The sequence below is a fragment of the Panthera leo genome, chromosome D4, assembly GCF_018350215.1.
Source record: "Panthera leo isolate Ple1 chromosome D4, P.leo_Ple1_pat1.1, whole genome shotgun sequence".
NCBI lineage: Eukaryota > Metazoa > Chordata > Mammalia > Carnivora > Felidae > Panthera > Panthera leo.
This window is the reverse complement of record NC_056691.1, coordinates 69,941,200-69,961,683: the sequence shown is the minus strand read 5'-3', so window position 1 is coordinate 69,961,683 and position 20,484 is coordinate 69,941,200. Positions and strand designations below refer to the sequence as shown.

General features: G+C 45.6%; 1 protein-coding gene across 3 annotated transcripts in view; it reads left to right on the top strand.

Annotated features, from left to right (window-relative positions):
• The window catches only part of PTPN3 (protein tyrosine phosphatase non-receptor type 3), a 109,666-nt gene extending 90,938 nt beyond the window's left edge, over positions 1 to 18,728 (top strand). For all 3 annotated transcript variants that reach the window (XM_042912660.1, XM_042912662.1, XM_042912661.1), the window contains 7 exons: positions 7,347 to 7,437; positions 7,727 to 7,788; positions 9,652 to 9,798; positions 14,988 to 15,116; positions 16,016 to 16,161; positions 16,678 to 16,813; positions 18,505 to 18,728. In XM_042912660.1, the coding sequence (XP_042768594.1) occupies positions 7,347 to 7,437; positions 7,727 to 7,788; positions 9,652 to 9,798; positions 14,988 to 15,116; positions 16,016 to 16,161; positions 16,678 to 16,813; positions 18,505 to 18,582 (789 nt within the window). In that variant the 3' untranslated portion in view covers positions 18,583 to 18,728. The remainder of the gene's footprint in view (positions 1 to 7,346; positions 7,438 to 7,726; positions 7,789 to 9,651; positions 9,799 to 14,987; positions 15,117 to 16,015; positions 16,162 to 16,677; positions 16,814 to 18,504) is intronic.
• The last annotated feature ends 1,756 nt before the right edge of the window (positions 18,729 to 20,484 follow it).

Below are 20,484 nucleotides of genomic sequence, written 5' to 3'. Positions count from 1 at the left end.
GACACACGTAGAAATTAGTGAAGGCAATTATACCTTCAAGATTAGAATTCATACCTTAAAAAAAAGCATGTAAGAATTTTTCCGGATAGTTTTTTTTTTTTTCTTTAAGGAAAGTATTCTGTGATGTGTGAAATAGCAGGAGCAGGTGTGAGGGCTTCACATTTCAAATGCCAGATGCCCATTTAAAGGAAGGAGCACCCCAGCTTAATTACCATGTATTTATGTATGAAAGAATACCTGATCCCAAAGGGTGGGATCTGCATCTGGGACTGTGTATTTAAAGTAGCACTACTGGGGGGCACCTGGGTGGCGCAGTCAGTAGGGCGTCCGACTATCTGCTCAGGTCATGATCTCACGGTTTGTGAGTTCAAGCCCTACATTGGGCTCTGTGCTGACAGCTCAGATTCTGTGTCTCCCTCTCTCTCTGCCCCTCCCCACTCACGCTGTCTCTCTCTCTCTCTCTCTCTCTCTCTCTCTCTCTCAAAAATAAACATTAAAAATTTTTTTTGGCTAAGGGACACCTGTGTGGCTCAGTCGGTTAAGTATCTGACTTTGGCTCAGGTCATGATTTCACAGTTCGTGAGTTTGAGCCCCACCTTGGGCTCTGTGCTGACAGCTCAGAGCTTGGACCCTGATAAGGATTCTGTGTCTTCCTCTCTCTCTCTCTCTCTGTCTCTCTCTGTCTCTCTCTCTCTCTGTCTCTCTCTGTCCCCTCCCCCACTTGTACTCTATCTCTCTGTCTCAAAAATAAATATTAAAAAAAATTTTTTTAAGTAGCACTATTGGGGCACCTGGGTGGCCTAGTTGGTTATGATCAGGTCATGATCTCATAGTGAGTTTGAGCCCCACATTGGGCTCTCTGCTATCTGTCGGCCCAGAGACCACTTTGGATCCTCTGTCCCCGCCTCTCTCTCTGCCCTTCCCACACTTGCTCACCCACGTGTGTTGTCTCTCTCTCTAATTAAATAAAGTTAAAAAAAATAAAGTGGCACTATTGAAGGTCATGAAATCACTAGCAGTCGTGTTAGTTTATTTCAGCAAACCCTCATAGGAATGTAGAAGGAGGTTCCAGGTCCCCTCCAGCATCCCTTGCCCTCTGACTGGGTCAGGTACAAGGGAAAGGGAAAGTCCCCAGTGTAGACGGACTGCCCCTGAGTAGTAAATTAGGTCTACAAAGTGCTACTGGGGAAACAGCCTCTCAAGGCCCTCATGGAAAATGAGGTGCTCTTATCTTCATTGTATGGCTCCATGACCCCTTGACCCCATGACCCCTTGTCAGGCTTTCCTCGGTGGTTTGCACCCTTTGTTCAAAGCTGCAGATCCGTTGTTCCTTCACTCTACAAATGGTGATTGAGCACGCACTATGTGCCAGGTGCGGTGCTGGCCTAGGGTTTATGGTGATGAACGCAGCAAACAAGACGCCTGCCTTCATGAAGACCACAGTTGGGTGCTTGATGCAGGAAGTAGGCTGTAAGCAGCTGTTTGGAAAGTCCTTGCCTTCCAGTAGATCCCGGTCATTGCTGAAGCCATGAAAGGGAGTCTTTTTTTTTTTTTTAATTTTGTTTTAATGTTTATTTATTTTTGAGAGAGAGACAAAATGCAAGTTGGGGAGGGACAGAGATAGAGACACACACAGAATCCAAAGCAGACTCCAGGCTCTGAGCTGTCAGCACGGAGCCAGACGCAGGGCTCAAACCCACGAGCTGTGAGATCACGACCTGACCCGAAGTCGGACGCCCAACTGACTGAGCCACCCAGGCGCCCCTTTCTTGTTTTTTTAAAGTTTATGTATTGTGAGAGAGATACAGCGAGTGCGCATGGGGGTGGGGGAAAGGCAGAGGGGGGACAGAGGATCCGAAGCGGGCTCCATGCTGACAGCAGAGAACCTGATGCAGGGGTCAGACTCACAAACCGTGAGATTATGACCTGAGCCCAAGTCAAATGCTTAATTGACTGAGCTACCCAGGCTCCCTGAAAGGGAGTCTTTCTACTGTTTGATCTCTCCTTCCCTATTGCCCCTTCAGCTCCCCCTCCTTTTTTTTCCCCCTGTCTTTTCCTTTTTCTTCTGCCTCCCTTGGGTTCTCAGCCTCCAGGAATTCTCCCTTTCTCTGGGTGATAAAATGCTTGCTTCCCCTGTGTGGGGCCTTGCCAGCATCCACCAGGGTCGGAGCCCATTAGGTGTCCGAACACTTCATCTAAGGATTGTGACCAGATTTCACATCTGTGGTTGGGCCAGAAGTCTGAAGAGATCAGAGTCCTCTCCTGATACCCTCTCTCTAATATTAGAAGACTTTTTCGAAGAAGAAGTGTTTAAATGGGAAAACTGTGTCATCTTACCCACCCCAGCGGTACGGCACTGGAGAGGTCCGGCCTCTGCTGTGCCGCTTTCTGTCTTTGGAAGCTAGAGCCAGTGATGTAGGCACTAATTTAAATACGGTTGTTCCAGAACAACCCTTTCTCAGCTGATTTTTTATAATTTTTAGCCCTAAGTTTCACAGCTTTTTAGAACTACACTCTGATGAGACCAAAGCACTTTAAGACTTAAAAATCAATAGTTTTTAATAAAACTAAGTGATCTTCTAACCGTCTATCCCTGGGACTCTTTCTCCAGCCTCCCGGCCCCTCTCATTCTAGGGCAGAATTGCCAGGGCCTGTAACGGGGAGCTCTTGCCCACCTCACACACCTTTAGCCTGGGAATAACCAAAGCCAAGCATATTCTTACAATGAGTAGTTCTTGAAAGAGCCTCGTCTTCATTACGGCTGATGGTCTTTCATTCCTTTCCCTCCACCCATGAGCCTTCCAGAAAGATCTACATGGGTTTCCAGCATCTCACTTTCTACTCTGAACCACCCTTCTCCAAGTAGTGTTCTCATAGCCTGCTGAGTAGCTCACAAGATCTGGAGAAAAAGTCAATAAAGTCAAAGAAACCAAAAACCCAACTCTTAACCCCTTCAGAAACTAGAACTGAAGCAGTTTAGCAGAATCAGGGCTCGGTGCTCACCTTGCAAGGCAGACATTAATATGAGTGTGTTGTACTTTCTAAAGGCCCCAAAAATCATATCCCTGTTCACCCAGCTTTTTGTAGAATTTAATTTTATGTGTACATTTCTTCTGGTTTTTTTCTCAGTCATTTGAATTTAAGAAATAATTTGCATTGTAATAATTCAAGTAATTTAGAAATAGCCAAAGTAGAATTATCGCCTGACTCCCATATTCTTTAGCTTCTTCCTCTTTGTTACTATTTACAAATAACAATCTGATGCCTGTCCTTCCATAATTGTTCCAGTGCTCATGCCGAGATGCGTTATATGCACAAGTGCACACACATATACATTATACACGTGTGTGTGTGCTGTTGTATATAAAAGGGATCACCACTGTATTCTGTAACTTGCATTACTTTTTTTTTTAAGATTTAAACAGATTTTTCTTAATGTTTTTTTTTTTTTTAATTTTTTTTAAACATATTTATTTATTTTTGAGACAGGGAGAGACAGAGCATGAACAGGGGAGGGTCAGAGAGAGGGAGACACAGAATCCGAAACAGGCTCCAGGCTCTGAGCCGTCAGCACAGAGCCCGACGCGGGGCTCGAACTCATGGACCGTGAGATCATGACCTAAGCCGAAGTCGGCCGCCTAACCGACTGAGCCACCCAGGCGCCCCCTTAATGTTTATTTTTGAGAGAGAGAGCATGCGAATGGGGAAGGGGCAGAGAGAGAGGAAGACACAGGATCTGACACAGGCTCTACACCGTGAATTGTCAGCACAGAGCCCAACGTGGGGCTCGAACTCAAGAACCACGAGATCATGACCTGAGTGAAAGCTGGACACTTAACTGACTGAGCCACCTAGGCGCCCCAAGATTTTATTTTAAAGTACTCTCTACACCCAACATGGGGCTTGAACTCACAACCCTGAGACCAAGAGTCTCTTGCTCTACTAACTGAGCTAGCCAGGTGCCCTTATAACTTGCATTCTTCAGAATAGATGAATGAATATCTTTCCAAACCTGTAGTTTAATTTTTTTATTGCACATAATTTTGTGGTATGACTGTACCATAATTTAAGTCAATACCTCTCCCTGTTGGGAAATGTTCAGGCTGTTTCCAGTTTTCTAATAAAAAAAAATGCTTTGCTATAGATAAATTTCTTTGATATGTATCTTTATGCATTTCTGTCAGATAAAGCCCGAGGAGTGCACATTTAAAAATGTTTAAACACTGCTATTTTATTTTTTATTTTAGTACCTTGACAATCTTATCAACAGATCATTACTGCTGAGATACATTCATATACTTATTGTAATTAAAGCCTTTTGCTGGATCTGTGCTTTTCTGTTAGACCATCTCAAGTTGATTACATTTATGCTTTTATTTGGAAAAAAAAAAAATCCTTGAACCTCCGGCTTAGCTTTACTGATTATATTCACTTAATTGGATTTTACCCCTATGCAGTTAGTCAGAACCAAAATGTCATTTGGGGAAATTTGACTCAGATATTTTCCTTACAGTATCAAACCAAACCTTCCAGTAAATCCTGAATTTATTTCTAGAATGCTCTCTGTCCATTAAAGCTGTCAGACCTTTAAGAAGTTGTTCACTGGTAGGGCACCTGGGTGGCTCAGTGGGCTGAGTGGCTGACTCTTGACTTTGGCACAGGTCATGATGCCACAGTCCTGAGATCAAGTACTGCGTGGAGCCTGCTTAAGATATTCTCTCTTTCTCTTCCTCTCCTTCTCCCTCACCCCTTCTGTTCCTCTGCCCCTCCTTCGCTCAAGCACATGGGTGAACTCTCAGGCTCTCTCAAAAAAAAAAAAAAAAAAAAATTCAGGGGCTATTTGTTACAAACTGAAATTGTGAAGATCAGTAGCTGAGCTGGAGGAGAGATTGCAAATTCTAAACATTTGGTAAACATATAAGACATGACACAATTGTTGTTGCCAAAAATCCTGATGCTAATTTTCTCCTAATGATTGCTATGCAGTTTGTTTATTTAATTAAAAAGAAAAAAAGAGGGGTGCCTGGTTAGCCCTGTCAGTTAAACATCCAACTTTGGCTCAGGTCATGATTTCACAGTTCACAGGTTCGAGCCCCATATCAAAGTCTGGGCTGATGTCTCAGTCTTTCTCTCTCCACCCCTCTCCCACTTGCACTCTCTCTCTCTCTCCCAAAATAAATAAATAGACTTTAAAAAAAAAAAAAAAAAAAAAAACCAATAAGAGGAAAACAGATTCACAGAGGCCAATTTACACAACAAAAAATACAAGTTGCAAAAATATTGGGGGGAAACTAGGTCCAGCCTTCTTATTCAAATTGCAGACACCTTTTAGTTGATGATTTGGCCGCAATTTAGTGGATTAGCAATTCTCATACACACCTGTAGGGCAACTTGATTATATGTATCAAAATCCATAAAAATATGTTTTGATATACTAATTCTTCTGAAAGTTTATGAGTAAAAACATTGAAAACCCCCTAATCAAAAGTAGAGTAAAAGTTAAATTATGAGAAACTATGATCCAGTAAAAATCATTTTATGTAAAGAATATTTAGAATATTTAATGGCACAAGGACCTAGACACTCTATAATAAGTAGGAAAAAACAGGCTTCAGGCTTCAAAATTATGGTAGTATTTCCCAGAATACGTCTTATGGGATGTGAGGTCCTCCATGGCCAAATTAGCTTGAGAAATGCTTAGCTAATCAGAATTAGATAAGCTTAAGTACTGCAGGGTTGAGCTTCTTAGAGATTCATAGAACATACGATGTCTTATATTTTCCAAATTTCTCTGACCTTGAAACTTTTTTTTAATGTTTACTTATTTTTGGGAGGGAGAGAGAGAGAGAGCACGAGGGGAAGGACAGAGAGAGAGGGAGACACAGAATCCGAAGCAGGCTCCAGGCTCTGAGCTCAGAGCCTGACACGGGGCTTGAACTCGCGAACTGTGAGATCATGACCTGAGCTGAAGTCAGATGCTTAAGTGACTGAGGCACCCACGCGCCCCTGACCTTGAAACTTTCTAAGGAATACCTATTAGTATCTTTCAAAACACTGGGGTTCCATAGAACATAGTATAGGAAATGCTAATTTGTAATTCAGTCTTATTTTTTGTTTTTAAAAATGTACATCTGTGTCTTCTCTGTTTATATGTGTACTTATGTTTATTTGTATACATAGAAAACTGGAGGAAAAAAATGTGAAAAGGGTTCCCTTGGGTTTGTGAAATTACTGATAATTTTTTTTCTTTATACTAGTCTGAATTTCCCAGATATTCTAAGGGAAGAAAAGGTTGCTTCCAACATTGAGAAAAAGTTGTATTGTTTGTAAACTTTCATAAAACCACAGTGACTAGTATTTCACTCTCTAGCTCAAAGTGTGAGAAACAGTTGTGTGAAAAAACTCTAGGGCAGGAGGAAACTGGGAAGGAATGGATGTGTCTGTGGTCTTTGTGGGGTTTCCCTGGTGTATACTTATCCCCAGACTCATCAAGTTGTGTACATTAAATATGTACCACTTTTTACATGACAGTCATACCTCAGTGGAGTGTTCTCAAAGGAAGAGAAAACTCTAGCATTGAGTCAGATCTGAATTCAGCCTCCCGTTGGTGATTGTGAGCCAAGGTATTTAATCTCTCCTTGCTTGCAAAAGAAGGGTCCTCTTAGTACCTCTCACACAACTGTTGTCAGAATCACATCAGGCACTGCACAAACATGTAATAGGGGCTTATAGATGTGCAAAGATGGCTTAATTGGATTTTTTGCTGGTTATTATATTGTACAGCAAAGATACCTCTTAAATGAAGTTTACTACGTATTGGAAGAAATGTTTTTACTGTGCAAACATACTTCTGAGAAGATGAATGAAATGCTCTTGTTCTTCAGCTAAGAACCCGGTTCACTCCATTGAACTGGAGAGAAATGTTTTTAGACTAATATAAATGGTTTCCATTGAACTTTGAGTCAGAATTCTTTTCTTTCTCGACTTGCTTTTATCATTTGTCGAAAAACTGTCAAAAAGACAAGACTTGACTTACCATGATCCATTATCTATGACTCAGACCCCTTCCTGTGACTTTTTTTTTCCCCCAAAGATCCTCGTGTTAAAAAAAAAAAAAATTAGTGAGTTTAGTCAGTTTCTCATGGGATTGTAGAATTTCTTATTGGGAAGAGTTTTCTTTTAAAACATAGCACCTAATCACTTTTAAATGTTAACATTTAGTGCCACGAGTGGTAGACTTTGTTGTTAAAAGTATGTTTCCATGCTCCCTCCATAGCTGTTTTTTGCAAGGTTGGTTTTTTTGTTTGTTTGTTTGTTTTCCCCCCACTTCTGTATTTGTTATGTAGCAACTCTACAGAAAGAAGCCCGGTCTGGCCATCACGTTTGCAAAGCTGCCTCAAAATTTGGACAAAAACCGATATAAAGATGTGCTGCCTTGTGAGTACCCGGTGTGAATGCTTCCTTCTCTCCCCCACCCCCCCACCCCCAACACGCTGAGATAATGTTTCCCTTTTTAAAACAGATTGTCTGGTATTCTGCAACGATTTTCAGTGTGTCTGTAAACACCACCGTCTTTACTGCCGCCATTTCAGACTCTGAACAGTTGGGGAATAGTGTTTATGCTAATGAGGCAAAGCTGTAGATGGGGTTGAGGACTGAACTCTTGTTTCCTTGGTCTGATAAAATAATACTCAGGATAATTGGTAAATTTGTTTCTCCCCCACAGATGACACCACCCGGGTATTATTGCAGGGAAATGAAGACTATATTAATGCGAGTTATGTGAACGTAAGTCAAGAATCTGGATAATAAGAGCCCACTGATCACTGTAACAAGCATGAATGGTATGGGTGGTGCTTTGCAGTTGACCAAGTGCTCTCCTGTTCACCCCCTCATTTCAGCACCCCAGCAGCCATTGAGGGAAGGCAGAATAGTCTTTTTACAGAGGACAGAACTAAGGTTCAGAGAGATTAAATAATTTGAAAAGTCACAAAGCTAACAGAAGGTGAGACCAAAACTCAGATTCTGTGTCTCTGACTCCCATCGTCCACATGCCTTCTGTCTTGAACTGCTGACATTTTTATGGGGTCTTTTTGGTGTTGTTTGGGGTTTTTTTTTTGTTTTGGGGGGTTTTTTGTTTGCCGGTGGTGCGCTTGTAACTTTCTGTGTTTCCCTCCCCCCCGCCATGTTATTACTGTACATCCCACCTAAAAATAAGGGAGAAAAAAACCACTTGTGCGTGTAACCCAAAAAGAAAACATAAAAAATTTCACATGTTGTGGGAAAAGCATTCATTCGACTCTGCAAATGAATCTTGGGCAACTTACTTGGCCTCTCTGAACCTCATTTTCTTCATTTAAACCAGGGGTCAGCACACTTTTTCTGTAGAGGACCAGATAATATTTCAGTCTTTGCAAGCTGAGGGAAAATGGAGGCTGTTACTTAAGTAGTTATATAACCATTTAAAATGCAACCATGTAAAAATATTTTTAAAACACTCTTAGCTTGCAAAGTGGCAGTCAGATTTGGCCCTCAGGCCAAAGTTTGCCAACCCTTGACCTACATGAACAGATGATTTCTCAAGTTCTCAAGTTATAGCAAAATATCAAAAACTGCCCTAATAAAGATGGGGGTTATCAGTGATTCCATTTATCCCAAAACATCTATGGAATTCATTGACCCTCACTTCAACATTCCTGGTGCCTTGAAAGCAGAGCATCAGATTTGGTGAGGTCAGCAGGATCACGTAATCTGGTGTCTTTACAGGGAAATTGGGGAACCGAGACCAGGGTTGAAGAAGCCATTAACCCAAGCATCAACCAAACCATGAATTGAGTGCCTCTGTGTACCCCACCTAAGAATGAATGAATCACAGTGTCACTTGAAAGTTCAGCAGGTTCTGACTGTTTTTTCATAGAAATGACTCTGTTCAGAGGGAAGAAGTAAAAGCAGAGCAGGATGGGAGGAGGGATACTGAGGACAGTTGAAAACATTTTGATGTTTAACATTAAGCAACTCAAATAACTGTGTGAGGTGATGGATGTGATCATTAACTTGATTGTGGTGATCATTTCACAATATATGCATACATCAAACCATCATGTTGTATACCTTAAATAATATGCAATTTTTATTTGTCAGTTACACTTCAATAAAGCTGGGTGGGGGGAAGGATTGATCAACTCGATGACACGGGCATTAGAACCCTGCAGAAAGCAAAGTGCAGCATAGTGGTGGTATAAGCCTGCATGGTCTATGCTTCAAAGAAAAGTAAGTAGATTTTGATAGAAAGCCCTGTGTGGGGAAAGATTTGGGCATGAAGATTGGTATGAATGGCTGAAAATACAGATGGCCAATTTCGATATAGCAGTAAAGATCATTCAAACTCTTCTGCCGTCTTGTAGGTACATTTCTGATTATTGCCTACTGAGTGTCATGTAGCTTTATCTTAAGTAGTTAATGCTAGTATTATTGTCAAGTATCTTTCAAGGATTTTTAAAAATGGCCTTTTCTTTGATTTTTTCTTATTGGCTGTACATTGACAGAATATTCTGGTGTGATGTCCGTTACCAACTAGAAGAGTGTAAGATCCAGTTCCGTGGCCACCTTGTGGCAGTGACAGATTCTAATGTCTTAACAATCTCTTGCCAGATGGAAATTCCTGCTGCTAACCTTGTGAACAAGTACATCGCCGCTCAGGGGCCCCTGCCACATACCTGTGCACAATTTTGGCAAGTCGTCTGGGATCAGAAGTTATCACTCATTGTCATGTTGACGACTCTCACAGAGCGAGGGCGGGTAAGTGGCTTGATTTCTGATTCAAACGTGGGCATGTCACGCCGTGCTCTATGCAACATGAATTTCAGACCTGGAAAGGGTCTTAAATATCACTTGGTCCAGCCCCTACATGACCCATAAATCTCCTTTAAAGACTTACTGATAGTCACCTCCAGTGTCGGGGAGCTCAGCACTCCCGTCCATTCCCTGGCCTTTCTCTGAGCTCACACAGCCCCTCCCACTCCTAGCTCAGATCCATTATAATCAGCCAGAAGGCAGTCTCCTTTGCCTCACCTCCCCTGCCCCAGAACCCGTGTGTTGACTGCACCCTCACCCACCCAGGACAAGGGCTGGTCCTGCGAAGAGCAGTGTGGGTGCTAGGCTCACAGTGGCCATAACAAGTGGGAGGCATTACAACTTCTGTCAGCTGCTGTTTGCGTTGCAGCAAAAGCCGATGCAAAAAGAAGAAAGAAGGGCTTGATTAGGAGAGTGATGGGCACCACACTGTGCTTTAGCAGAGCATGCATTTTCCATAGGAACAGATCACTGGTTATATAACAGTAGTCACTGTGCAAGGGGTACCTGTATTATACATTCTCTAACTTGTGCATACATCGAGATTATCTTCATTATGAAACATTTATTCAGAAACCCATTCCAAAATCAGATATAAATTAACTTTGAGCCACCTGCTTTGAATGATCTGTGTGCTGCTTCCTCCCAGGCCTCTCTCCTTGGTACATGGTTCAGAATACCAAATTGATCCACACCGAAAATCAGAATACACAGGATTGGAATGAATAGTATGTTTGAGGACAGTCTATACTCTCAACCTGAAACAGCAAAATAAGAATTCCTACTAATTCTTCAGAGACAGCCCCAGGGATTGCAAAGGACTTGTGTGTGTGTCTCCCAGGCAGAGGGCTCCCCGCTTCTGCAAAAGCACCTCCAAGGTCCATCTTGTTAGTGTTCAGCCCTGATTTTTAAAAAATTACTCCTTACAACTAGCTGAAATCCACATGGCCTTGAACCTCCACCCCACCTGCTTCTCCCACCTGGAAGACACAGGATAAGTTACCCCTCTCCTCTATGCACTTGGCTCTTTAGGGATCTAAAAATAATGTCAGACTTGTGTTATTAAGTTCTAAGTAAATACTCTTGCCTTCTAGGCTCAGAACCCAAAGCCGGCACTTGCAAATATGTGCACACACACACTCTGTGTCTCTCTCTCATAAAAAGAGAGTTAAAGTATTAGGGGAGTGATGTTGAAGCCATCTTCAACCCAAGTTGAGACCATCCTTGGCAAAGTTTGCTTTACTGCCATGCAGCTCTGTTATTTAATCCTCTGATTCCGCCACCACACCCCACACTGTAGGCCCTGTTCTGGGCCATTTCTGCTATTTTGTAGATGACTAATGTCAACTTTATTGCCTCCCCGTCTCCACAATCTGCCAGTCCCCCCATTTGAAAGCTGAGATATATTTGTCTGCCTATTCTGTGACTTCTAGGTGCTTGAATGCTCCAGGTTTTCTCAAAATATTCATGGAGGTGCCATTCTGCTGGGTCGTAAGGTCTTTCAGGACCATGGGGCGTGGTCTCCTCACCTGGATTGGGCTTCTCTTTCTGCTGTAAAGTTGACTCTGCCCTTTCCTGCTCTGAGGTCATTAGTGAGCCACAACAGGCATGGTTAGCGACAGATGATCTGCTCTGGACAGGAGCCCCTTCTTCCCTTGTCCTATTTGTTCCAGCTCGGAAAGAAGGGCCCTTTCTTCCTGCCGATAGGCCTTACTTCCTCTGGCTGTTCTTACAGGTCCTGCCCCTCCTGCTCTGTCCTGATTGTGTTCCACCCACCCCCCTCTTATTCATCTACTCTGCACCTGAGCTCCTCTGAGGTCTCCCTGTGGCCCAGGGGGCTTCTCTGTTTCCCAGCCTGTCTTCCTGACTAAGCCCAGCCCAGCAGGCCCCTTGTCCTGAGTCAGCAGTCCCTTCACTATCTCTGGCCCTGGGGACTCACCCCTCTTGTTTATCAATTGTTAGAAACCTGTTCTTCTGAAATCCAGGCTACATGTTTCCTCCCTCTCCTGTTACAAACTCTCAGCTGACCCGAGCCCTTTATCTTGAGGATCCTTATCTGGTCCTCACCACCACCCACAGGTTCTCCCTGTGTATGTGCCACTTCTGATATGGATGATCTCATACCAGCTGATTCACCCCCAAAGCCTCAGTTTACTCGTATGCGAAACAGAGACACTAATAGTATCTACCTCATAGGGTTTTTTGAGGTCAAGCTAATGTCCATAAAAAGTACCATTGAGAACTAGGCACACACTGTTCAGTAGATAGTAGGCGTTAGCATCCTCCCCCCAACAGCCAGCACCAATGTGGAAACAGACTGAAGGAAGTCTAGTAACTTGCCCAGGATCACACACTTGGTTAGTGGAGCACATTATTAACCAGGATTGAAACTCAGGGTTTCCACAGACCCCTTGCTCTTTCTACTACACCCTTAGTGCTTGGAGATCCAAATAGACCTAAAATCCAAATTTGATCAAGAAGTAGAATGTCCAGTTCTGGTGAATTCGCTGGGAATCTCTGGAAACAGGTGTTTGTAGCTCTGCCTTATATGGGCTGATCACTTCAGAGGACCTTCCCATCCGTTGTCCTGTGAGTAGGATGCTTCAGAGTCTGTAGCAGAAATTGACACCCTGTGTGGGTCTGCAGCCCGCCCGGGCAGGCTACGCAGGTATAATATGAAGCCGGCCCCCATATGCAGGGGACCGGGAGAGACTGAAGGAAGACGCAGGCTACTCTAGGTTGGTAGGTGGCAGTTTGGGGTGGCTTTTTGTTGTTGTTGTTGTTGTTGTTGTTGTTGTTAAGTTTATTGATTTTGAGAGAGAACATAGCAGGGGAGGGGCAGAGAGAGAGGGGAAGAGAGAATCCCAAGCAGGCTCAAACTCATGAACCATGAGATCATGACCTGAACTGAAACCAAGAGTCGGATGCTTAGGTGCTGAGATTAGGTGGCATTTTATTTTATTTTTTTAATTTTTTTAATGTTTATTTATTTTTGACAGAGAGAGAGACAGAGCATGAGCAGGGGAGGGGCAGAGAGAGAGGGAGACACAGAATCTGAAGCAGGCTCCAGGCTCTGAACTGACAGCACAGAGCCCGATGAGGGGCTCGAACTCACAGACCATGAGATCATGACCTGAGCCGAAGTCGGATGCTCAACCAACTGAGCCACCCAGGTGGCCCATAGGTGGCATTTTAAATAAGCAAGGGGAACTTACGAGGCTTGTCATAACCACAAAACAAATGGTTCCCTGCACCTTTCCACTAAATCTTAAAAGTTTATAAAGAGGGTTACCTGGGTGGCTCAGTCAATTAAGCGTCCAACTCTTGGTTTCGGCTCAGGCCATGATCTCATAGTGAGTGGGTTCAAGCCCACATCGGGCTCTGTGCTGACAGTACAGAGCCTGCGTGGGATTCTCCCTCCCTCTCTCTCTGTCCCTCCCCCACTCGTTCTCTCTGTCTCTCTCTCTCAAAATAAATAAACTTAAAAAAAAGTTTATAAAGAGACCCTAAGTGGGCTCAGTTATGTATACAATATAGGTGTTTTCAACCCCATGTTACTATCCTAAGGCTGTGTCCTTGGAGCAGCCCCTGGGAGCAGGAAAGGCAAGCAGACCCCACTTTCCAAGGACAGGGGAGGGCGTGTGGAGCCTCTGAGTGCCCAGGTCCAGCTCACCGGCCTGTGTGGCCACGTCTTTTTGATGATGTTCCCCAACACCTGGTGAGGATGAGGCAGGTATAGGCCAGTGGGTATCGACTCTGCCTCGGCTTCTGGGGACAGGGGCCCCTTCATGTCTATGGCAGTTGGGAAATGGCCACTAACCAAAATACCCACATTTAAGGTTTACAAGTAAATTCTTAACTCCAGCTTCCCAACAGCATACTTTAATTTCAAATACTCCATGTGACGTTTGAAAATAAGAATAGAAAAGCTGTTCCAGACAAATTACGTGCATCTGTTGGTTTATAGCCCCTTTTAGCTGTACACAAATATAATTTTTATGTAAGATGTTGCAACTCTAGGCTTGGAGAAAAAAAAAAATTTGAGTGAGTCAGAATTTGATGGAACTATGATGGGATGGATAGCATGGCCCTGAATTTTGCTTTGAAGCCAGAGGCAAGAGCTAAGATGGCTTCAGGGTTTAGAAGGGAGGATTAAAAGGGAGACACAGGGGGCTCGTTGAGCCTGTAGGGAAGCCGCAGCAGCCCTGAGACCTTGGGCAGGTCGCTTACCCCACAGGGGCCAGGGTTCCTCATCTGCCATCCAGGAGTGTGTCATGTCAGCTCCATGAGTCATCTGAGGGCTTAGGGGACACTGCTCAAATGTAAAGGGATGTTCATCTCAGTTTGAGAACTTCTTTCCCTGGGATTTTTGTGGAATCTCTGATCACCCTTCTTCATGTTGATGTGAGGCCCCCATAACAACAATGGTAACCTGAGCCCCCATGGTGAGCCTGGCACTTCCCACCGTTCCCTCTGACCTCTGTCACCGTCTGGGAGGCAGGTGCTGTCCCTGTCTGTCAGGCAAGGACTGCAAATCCGAGAGGTTGGGTAGCAGGTTCAAAGTCAAGTGGCTAACAGAAGATAAAATGAGTCCAGTGGAGTTCTGACTTCCATCTGTGTGCTCTTAACCTCTGTGCCATGAGGCCTTCCTTCTACTCATGTGGGTAGGGGAGAGATGGTGAAGGAGGGTGAGGTGGAAGGGGGGTGGTGTGGAGAGCAGAGAAGGGGCCTGAACGCCTGGAGTGGGCTTGATGGGGAATGGGAAAGGATGAGAGGGAGAGGCCGCTCCTAGGTCAAGGCACTGTGTCTGAGGCCTCTCCTGTTCTTCCAGCAAGTGGACCCTGGTGACGAAGAGGGTGAGCTCTGTACTCCTCCTCCGGGCTCCAGCTCCAGGCTGGCTTGAGAGCTGTGGCCTCGGCCCTTGCAGGCTGACCCCCACCCTACTCTCCAGGAGAGGAGGGGACACTCCTCTGGGAACAGGGAACAGACCCAGAGCACATTGGCTTTGCAGCTCTCAGAGTACCTGGTGTGAGTGAGAGGGCTCCGGTCAGACGCCCACCTGTCCATCCAGGTAACAGCTCATGTGCACCACCCCCACAGCGGAGGTTAGCTCACACCCAGGGGTTTTCTTGCAGACCAAATGTCACCAGTACTGGCCTGATCCTCCCGACGTCATGGAACACGGCAACTTTCACATCCGATGTCAGTCAGAGGACTGCACCATCGCTTATGTGTTCCGAGAAATGCTGGTCACCAACACCGAGGTGAGCGGTGTCCCTTCAGTGAGTGGTCCGGGGGAGGGTGCAGCTTCAAGGCAGGTGCTAAACCAGATCCACTGGGGGCCTGCACAGGGCAGTGCTTCCAGGTCTGTTCTACGTTCACTCCCGGTGAGCATTTGGGTAAACGCTTGTGAAAGAACCAGCGCCCTTGTTCACAGCACCACTGTTCACACTAGACAGCAGTGAGAACGCCCAAGTGCCCCGGGACGGATAAATGGATAGACAAGATGTGGTATATTTGCAGAGTGGAGCGCTATTCAGCTTTTAAAAGGAGGGAAATTCTGATGCATGTTATAGCAGTGCTGAACCTTGAAAGACCTTATACTAGGTCAAGTAAGCCAGTCACAAGAGGAAAGTATTATGTGACTGTATAGAGTCCCTGGGCTAGTCACAATCAGACAGAAAGAGGTGGGGTGATTAGCTGGGGGTGGGGGGAATGAAGAGTTACTGCTTCATGGGTACAGAGTTTCCGCTTGGGAAGATGAAAAAATCCGGGTCATAGCAGTGATCGTTGCACAACCCTGGGAATGTACTTAATGCCACTGAACTATATACACTTAATGGTTAAAATGGTAAACTTCGTGTCACATGTATTTTACCCTCTTGAAAAAAGAAAAAGCCAGTGTGTGTGGCCCTGATGGCAAGTACCATAGGAGCGAGTGGGAAGAGATCTCAGTGGACAGAAGGAAGCAGTCCTGACAGGGTGGCCCGAGCTGTGTCCTGGAGGGGGCAGCAGGAGTTTCCAGGGGCCCCCGCAGGGCTGCGCGCAGTGGGCGAAAGGGCGTCAGGAGACAGGACCGCTGAGCTGAGGCTGAGGCTGGGGCCAGACTCAAGCTGCCCACTTGCTGGCTTGGCTCACCGCGGCCACCCTGCATCTTCCACAGACCGGGGAAGAGCACACTGTGACACATCTCCAGTATGTCGCGTGGCCTGACCACGGCGTTCCTGATGACTCCTCGGACTTTCTGGAATTTGTAAACTACGTGAGGTCCCTGAGAGTGGATGGTGAACCGGTGTTAGTTCACTGCAGGTACTGTGGCTTCCAGGTTTACTTTGGTTTGGTTTTTAAATACGCATATTCCGTAGGGAAAGACCTGAGGAAACTTGGCAGAGATCACCCTAAATCCCACGAGACTCTATGCTTTTACGAGAAGGCTCTGCTCATTTCTTCTTCGCTGTTTCAAAAGATTGGGAATTTTATGAAAGCATAAACCTCTGATTGTAGAACTGAAGAAGCCCACTCCCCCCCTCCGCTCTCCCTGTGTCCTTGAGTTGCTGACCTTCACAATAGATGTGAACAAGAGGAGGGTGCAGCCCTTAAAGGTGGGTTTCTTTTCATTGGTGTTTAAGCCCCTGGCCTCAGAATATATGAGGAGAGGCCTTTTCAGCCTGTTGGAGAGCACACCCTGAATGTGTGTTTTGTATTCCCGAAGGTCAGGGGAGGAGAGCTCTGTCTGAGTAAACGTGGGAACTGGCTAGGCATTAAGCTGGGCCGTGCAGAAATACTGCCTGAGCAAATCCCAGGTCTCTGCTTCTGTCCCCCCAGTGCTGGCATAGGTCGTACTGGTGTGTTGGTCACCATGGAAACAGCCATGTGCCTAACTGAGAGAAACCTGCCCGTTTACCCACTGGACATCGTCCGGAAAATGCGAGACCAGCGTGCCATGATGGTGCAGACATCAGTGAGTGGAAATCCATTGATAAAAGTCATAACGATGGCCCACGCTTTCTGAGCACTTGCCCTGGGCCAGGCCTGTGTGAAGGGCTTTGCAGGTTAAGAGACCAAGGCTCAAGGGCACCGCAGTGCTTGCCCAAGGTCACAAAACTTGTCAGGGGCTGAGCGACTCCAAAGCCCACCCCATCTGACCTCTGTCTCTCACTGTCCGTCCCTTTCACTGCGTCTGTGCTGTGTTTCCAGCCAGCCATGCGGCCAGGGTGCAGCCCAGGTTGCATTCTACATGGTCAAGCCGCTGGCCCATCATTTATCCCTCAGAAGCAAACAGAGTCACCTGAGGGTTTTACTCCACCTATCCGTGTACAGGTGAGCCTTTTGGCTCAGTGGACGTTTCACATGGCCCTACTGTCTCCTCCTTGGGCTATCTCCCATGTCTGCCACGTCTGGGTAAGTGGCACTGCAAGTGTCCTCAAGAGGAAGCCTGTGGTTTTTCCCCAGAAGCACAAGAGGGGCCGGGCGGGTGATGTAGAAAAATGAGCATGATTCAGGCCCCTCCACATACTGGGTGACCTTAGATAATCACTTAGCTTCTCTCCAAGCCTCCATTTCCCCATCTGCAAAATGGGGACCATCCCACATTCATTTAGATAATTGCACACACCGAAGAGACCCAGACTTGTATGTAGTAGGAAGACTGAATTAGTTATAAATCTCAGCAGTAATGGGGGAAGTCCAAGGGTAAGAACTTGCTGGAAGACCATCAAAGCTGACTTTGAAAAGTCAAGGAAGGCTTTCTGGAGGAGTGGCCTCTAAGGCAAACCCCCCCCCAGATGAATGAGGTGGCGTAAGCAAAGAAAAGAGTGGGAAGTCCACCATGCAGCCAGCTCCGTGTCCTCAAAGGCTCAGGGACAGAGTTTATGAGATTTCTCTAATGATCGGGACCTCTTGTTTTATATTAGACTCAGGAAATTCAATTAAGAGGGAAAAAACCGGGTTATTAAGAATATTGTTCTCTGCCCCGCTGCGTGGTATGGAAGACCTCATTGCCGGTTAAAAATTTTGACAGTGCATCTTCTTGGTAGATTTGCCTAGCTGGTGAAGAAGCACAGTCTCAATGCTTTCTTTCACCCCGCACACTTCACTAAATGAGTTTCTCGGGCGTTTCTTAATATAAAGGACCGTATCCCACAGAGCAGCTTTAGTGGCTCTCTTTTTTTTTTTTTAAAGACAAAATCCAGACTCCTTCACCTTACCCTGCACAACCAGGTCCCAGCCACCAGCGCAGCCTCTCCGTCCGTGCCCAGGTGTTCCGGGCAGGGGCTCCGAGCCCGACAGTGCCACTCAGAATGGGCCATCGGAGTCTCCACATTTGAGTGTACTGTACAGTAGAATGGCCACCCCGCAGTGACTTCACCCCTTCCCTGGCTCCTCCAGGCCACCGGCCCCTCCCTCTGCTGTGGTTTCCATGACACTCTCCCCACCGCTCTCTGGGAGCAGCCCCCAGCCCTCACGTAGGAATCATGGCTTCACGGGTGTGCCTTCACGGTGTTTCCCTGGCACGTAGCACAGGGTCTGGCCTGGCCCGGAGCTGGAGGTCAGAGAGTATTTATGAGCAACGTAAAAGAGTACGCAGAGATGTGGTAGGAGGCAGAGTTTATGGAACTGTGGCTGGACTGACACCTTTCTTTTCTCTTCCAGAGCCAGTACAAGTTTGTATGTGAAGCGATTCTTCGTGTTTATGAAGAAGGCTTGGTCCAAATGCTGGATCCCAGTTAAGACAACTGTGAAATGTTCATTCCTCTTTCCCAGGGGCATCCTCCTTAAGGACAGACCTTCTCTTTGGAAGCAGCAAGAGGAATTTGTAGGCTGTGGGGAAGGAATGAGCACATTTGAACCCAGGCACTTTAAAGTTCTATAGAAGAGGTATCGTGTACATAGGAACTGTGTAGATACGCATGCGGTTGCAGCGTCAGTTAGGCCCGTTATTCCTCAGAGAGAAGTAAGCAAATGCAGATCTCAGTTTGGGGCCTGTCCTATTGCCTTCCTCCCTAGACATCACTGTGTTCCTGTAAACCATCCTTGGGCAATTGAGAGGGGACGCCAGCAATGCTCTTGACTGCCCAGAAACAAGATGGTGTGGCTATTTAGAGTTGCTTGGATGTTTTGTGTGTATATGTTTATCGGACTCTAAGGGCTGAGCTTTCTGTCCTTCTAGATGGAGCTGGAACCATTAGCATTCCCCTGCCCCTTGCTAAGGAAACCCTGATGAATGTACTAAATGGCAGGGTGGTGGGATTTCAGGCTGAAGGAGCAGGCAGTACCTTTTCTGGCCTCCCTTCCTCTGTCCCATCTCCCTGCCACGTCCCATATTCATGTTTCTGAGAATCCCGTCTAAGATGCCCCGCTTCCTCCCTGCATTACTGACCCTAGTCAGGTGCTCACGCGGTGCCTGGACCAGATTAGTCATGCAGCCTCGGGTGAGTTTTCAGTGGAGACTCTGAGCATGAGGACTCCCGCTGCATCCTGTCGTCCGTGCGTTAGTTCTAGGAGGAAGTGCTCTTCGCCTCTGCTTGCCTCTTGCTGTACATGCAGAACCCGAGACTGGAATTATCGACTACTGAATCTACTACATGAATTGCTGCTACTTCAAGCTATGTTACACTTGAAACTACGATTTTCCTGAGGGGAGATGGGATATCATCTAAATGTTCGGAATCGTTGGCCCTGCTGAGGAAAGATCTAGTCATGGAACCATGGGAAACCCAGCTTCTAGAGGGTTGTCCGTGGATGTGTGTGGATGTGTGTGTGTGCGCGCCCATGGTAAGTGTTTCTCAGGACTCCTAACTTGATTCAAATTACAGTTGAGTTTATATAAAGAATGAGTCTCTGTATAGAAGAACAAATGTGTGCATTCACCCTCAGTTACAATGGTCTCCATTTCATTTCAAAGGAGAGGATCAGGCTATCTGAATATAAACACAATTTGATGTTAATTTATTCTAAGTACACCCTGATTTTGATTGTCCTAAAGAATTCTGCCTTTGTTCATACTGTGTTAAATTTTTAAAAAATTTGTGACAGGACTGTAGCAAATTATTATTTAAGGAAAATAAATTACGTAAAAATTTTAATGTGGTATTTTTAAATAGCGGTTTTTATGTACCCTGAAGGACAAGGAAGCTAAGCCAGTTTCTTAATGGGATTTACAGAAAAAGGATGCTTTCATATCATAGTGCACAGAAGTGAAGCCATTTTGATGTTTAACAAACTCTGGACCAATTGAGTAGTTTCCTGGATGCAAGAGGGATAAAGACCCATATGATGGGAGCCGGGTTTCTAAAGGTTCTTTATCTCCAGACTTAGCATATTTAATTGCATACTTCCCTCTTTCCCCCACCAATATTTTACTGCCAAACGGCAGGGGTGGGAGGGAGGCGTCACACGGTGCCATCACCCGCTACTGTGAAACAGGAGACCACCTAAGCCCGATCCTTGTCAGATTCATGCTAAGCCAGCAGAATGAGTCAGGAGAGGTTGGAATTATGCAGTTGGAGATTTGGTTCCCGGTCCCACTCATCAACAACTAGCTCTTGGCCTGGTCACTTAAGAGTGCTACCTCTCTTTCCTCTGTAATTTCCTGTAATTACAGCGTCCTGTAAAATAGGAGAAATAATGCTG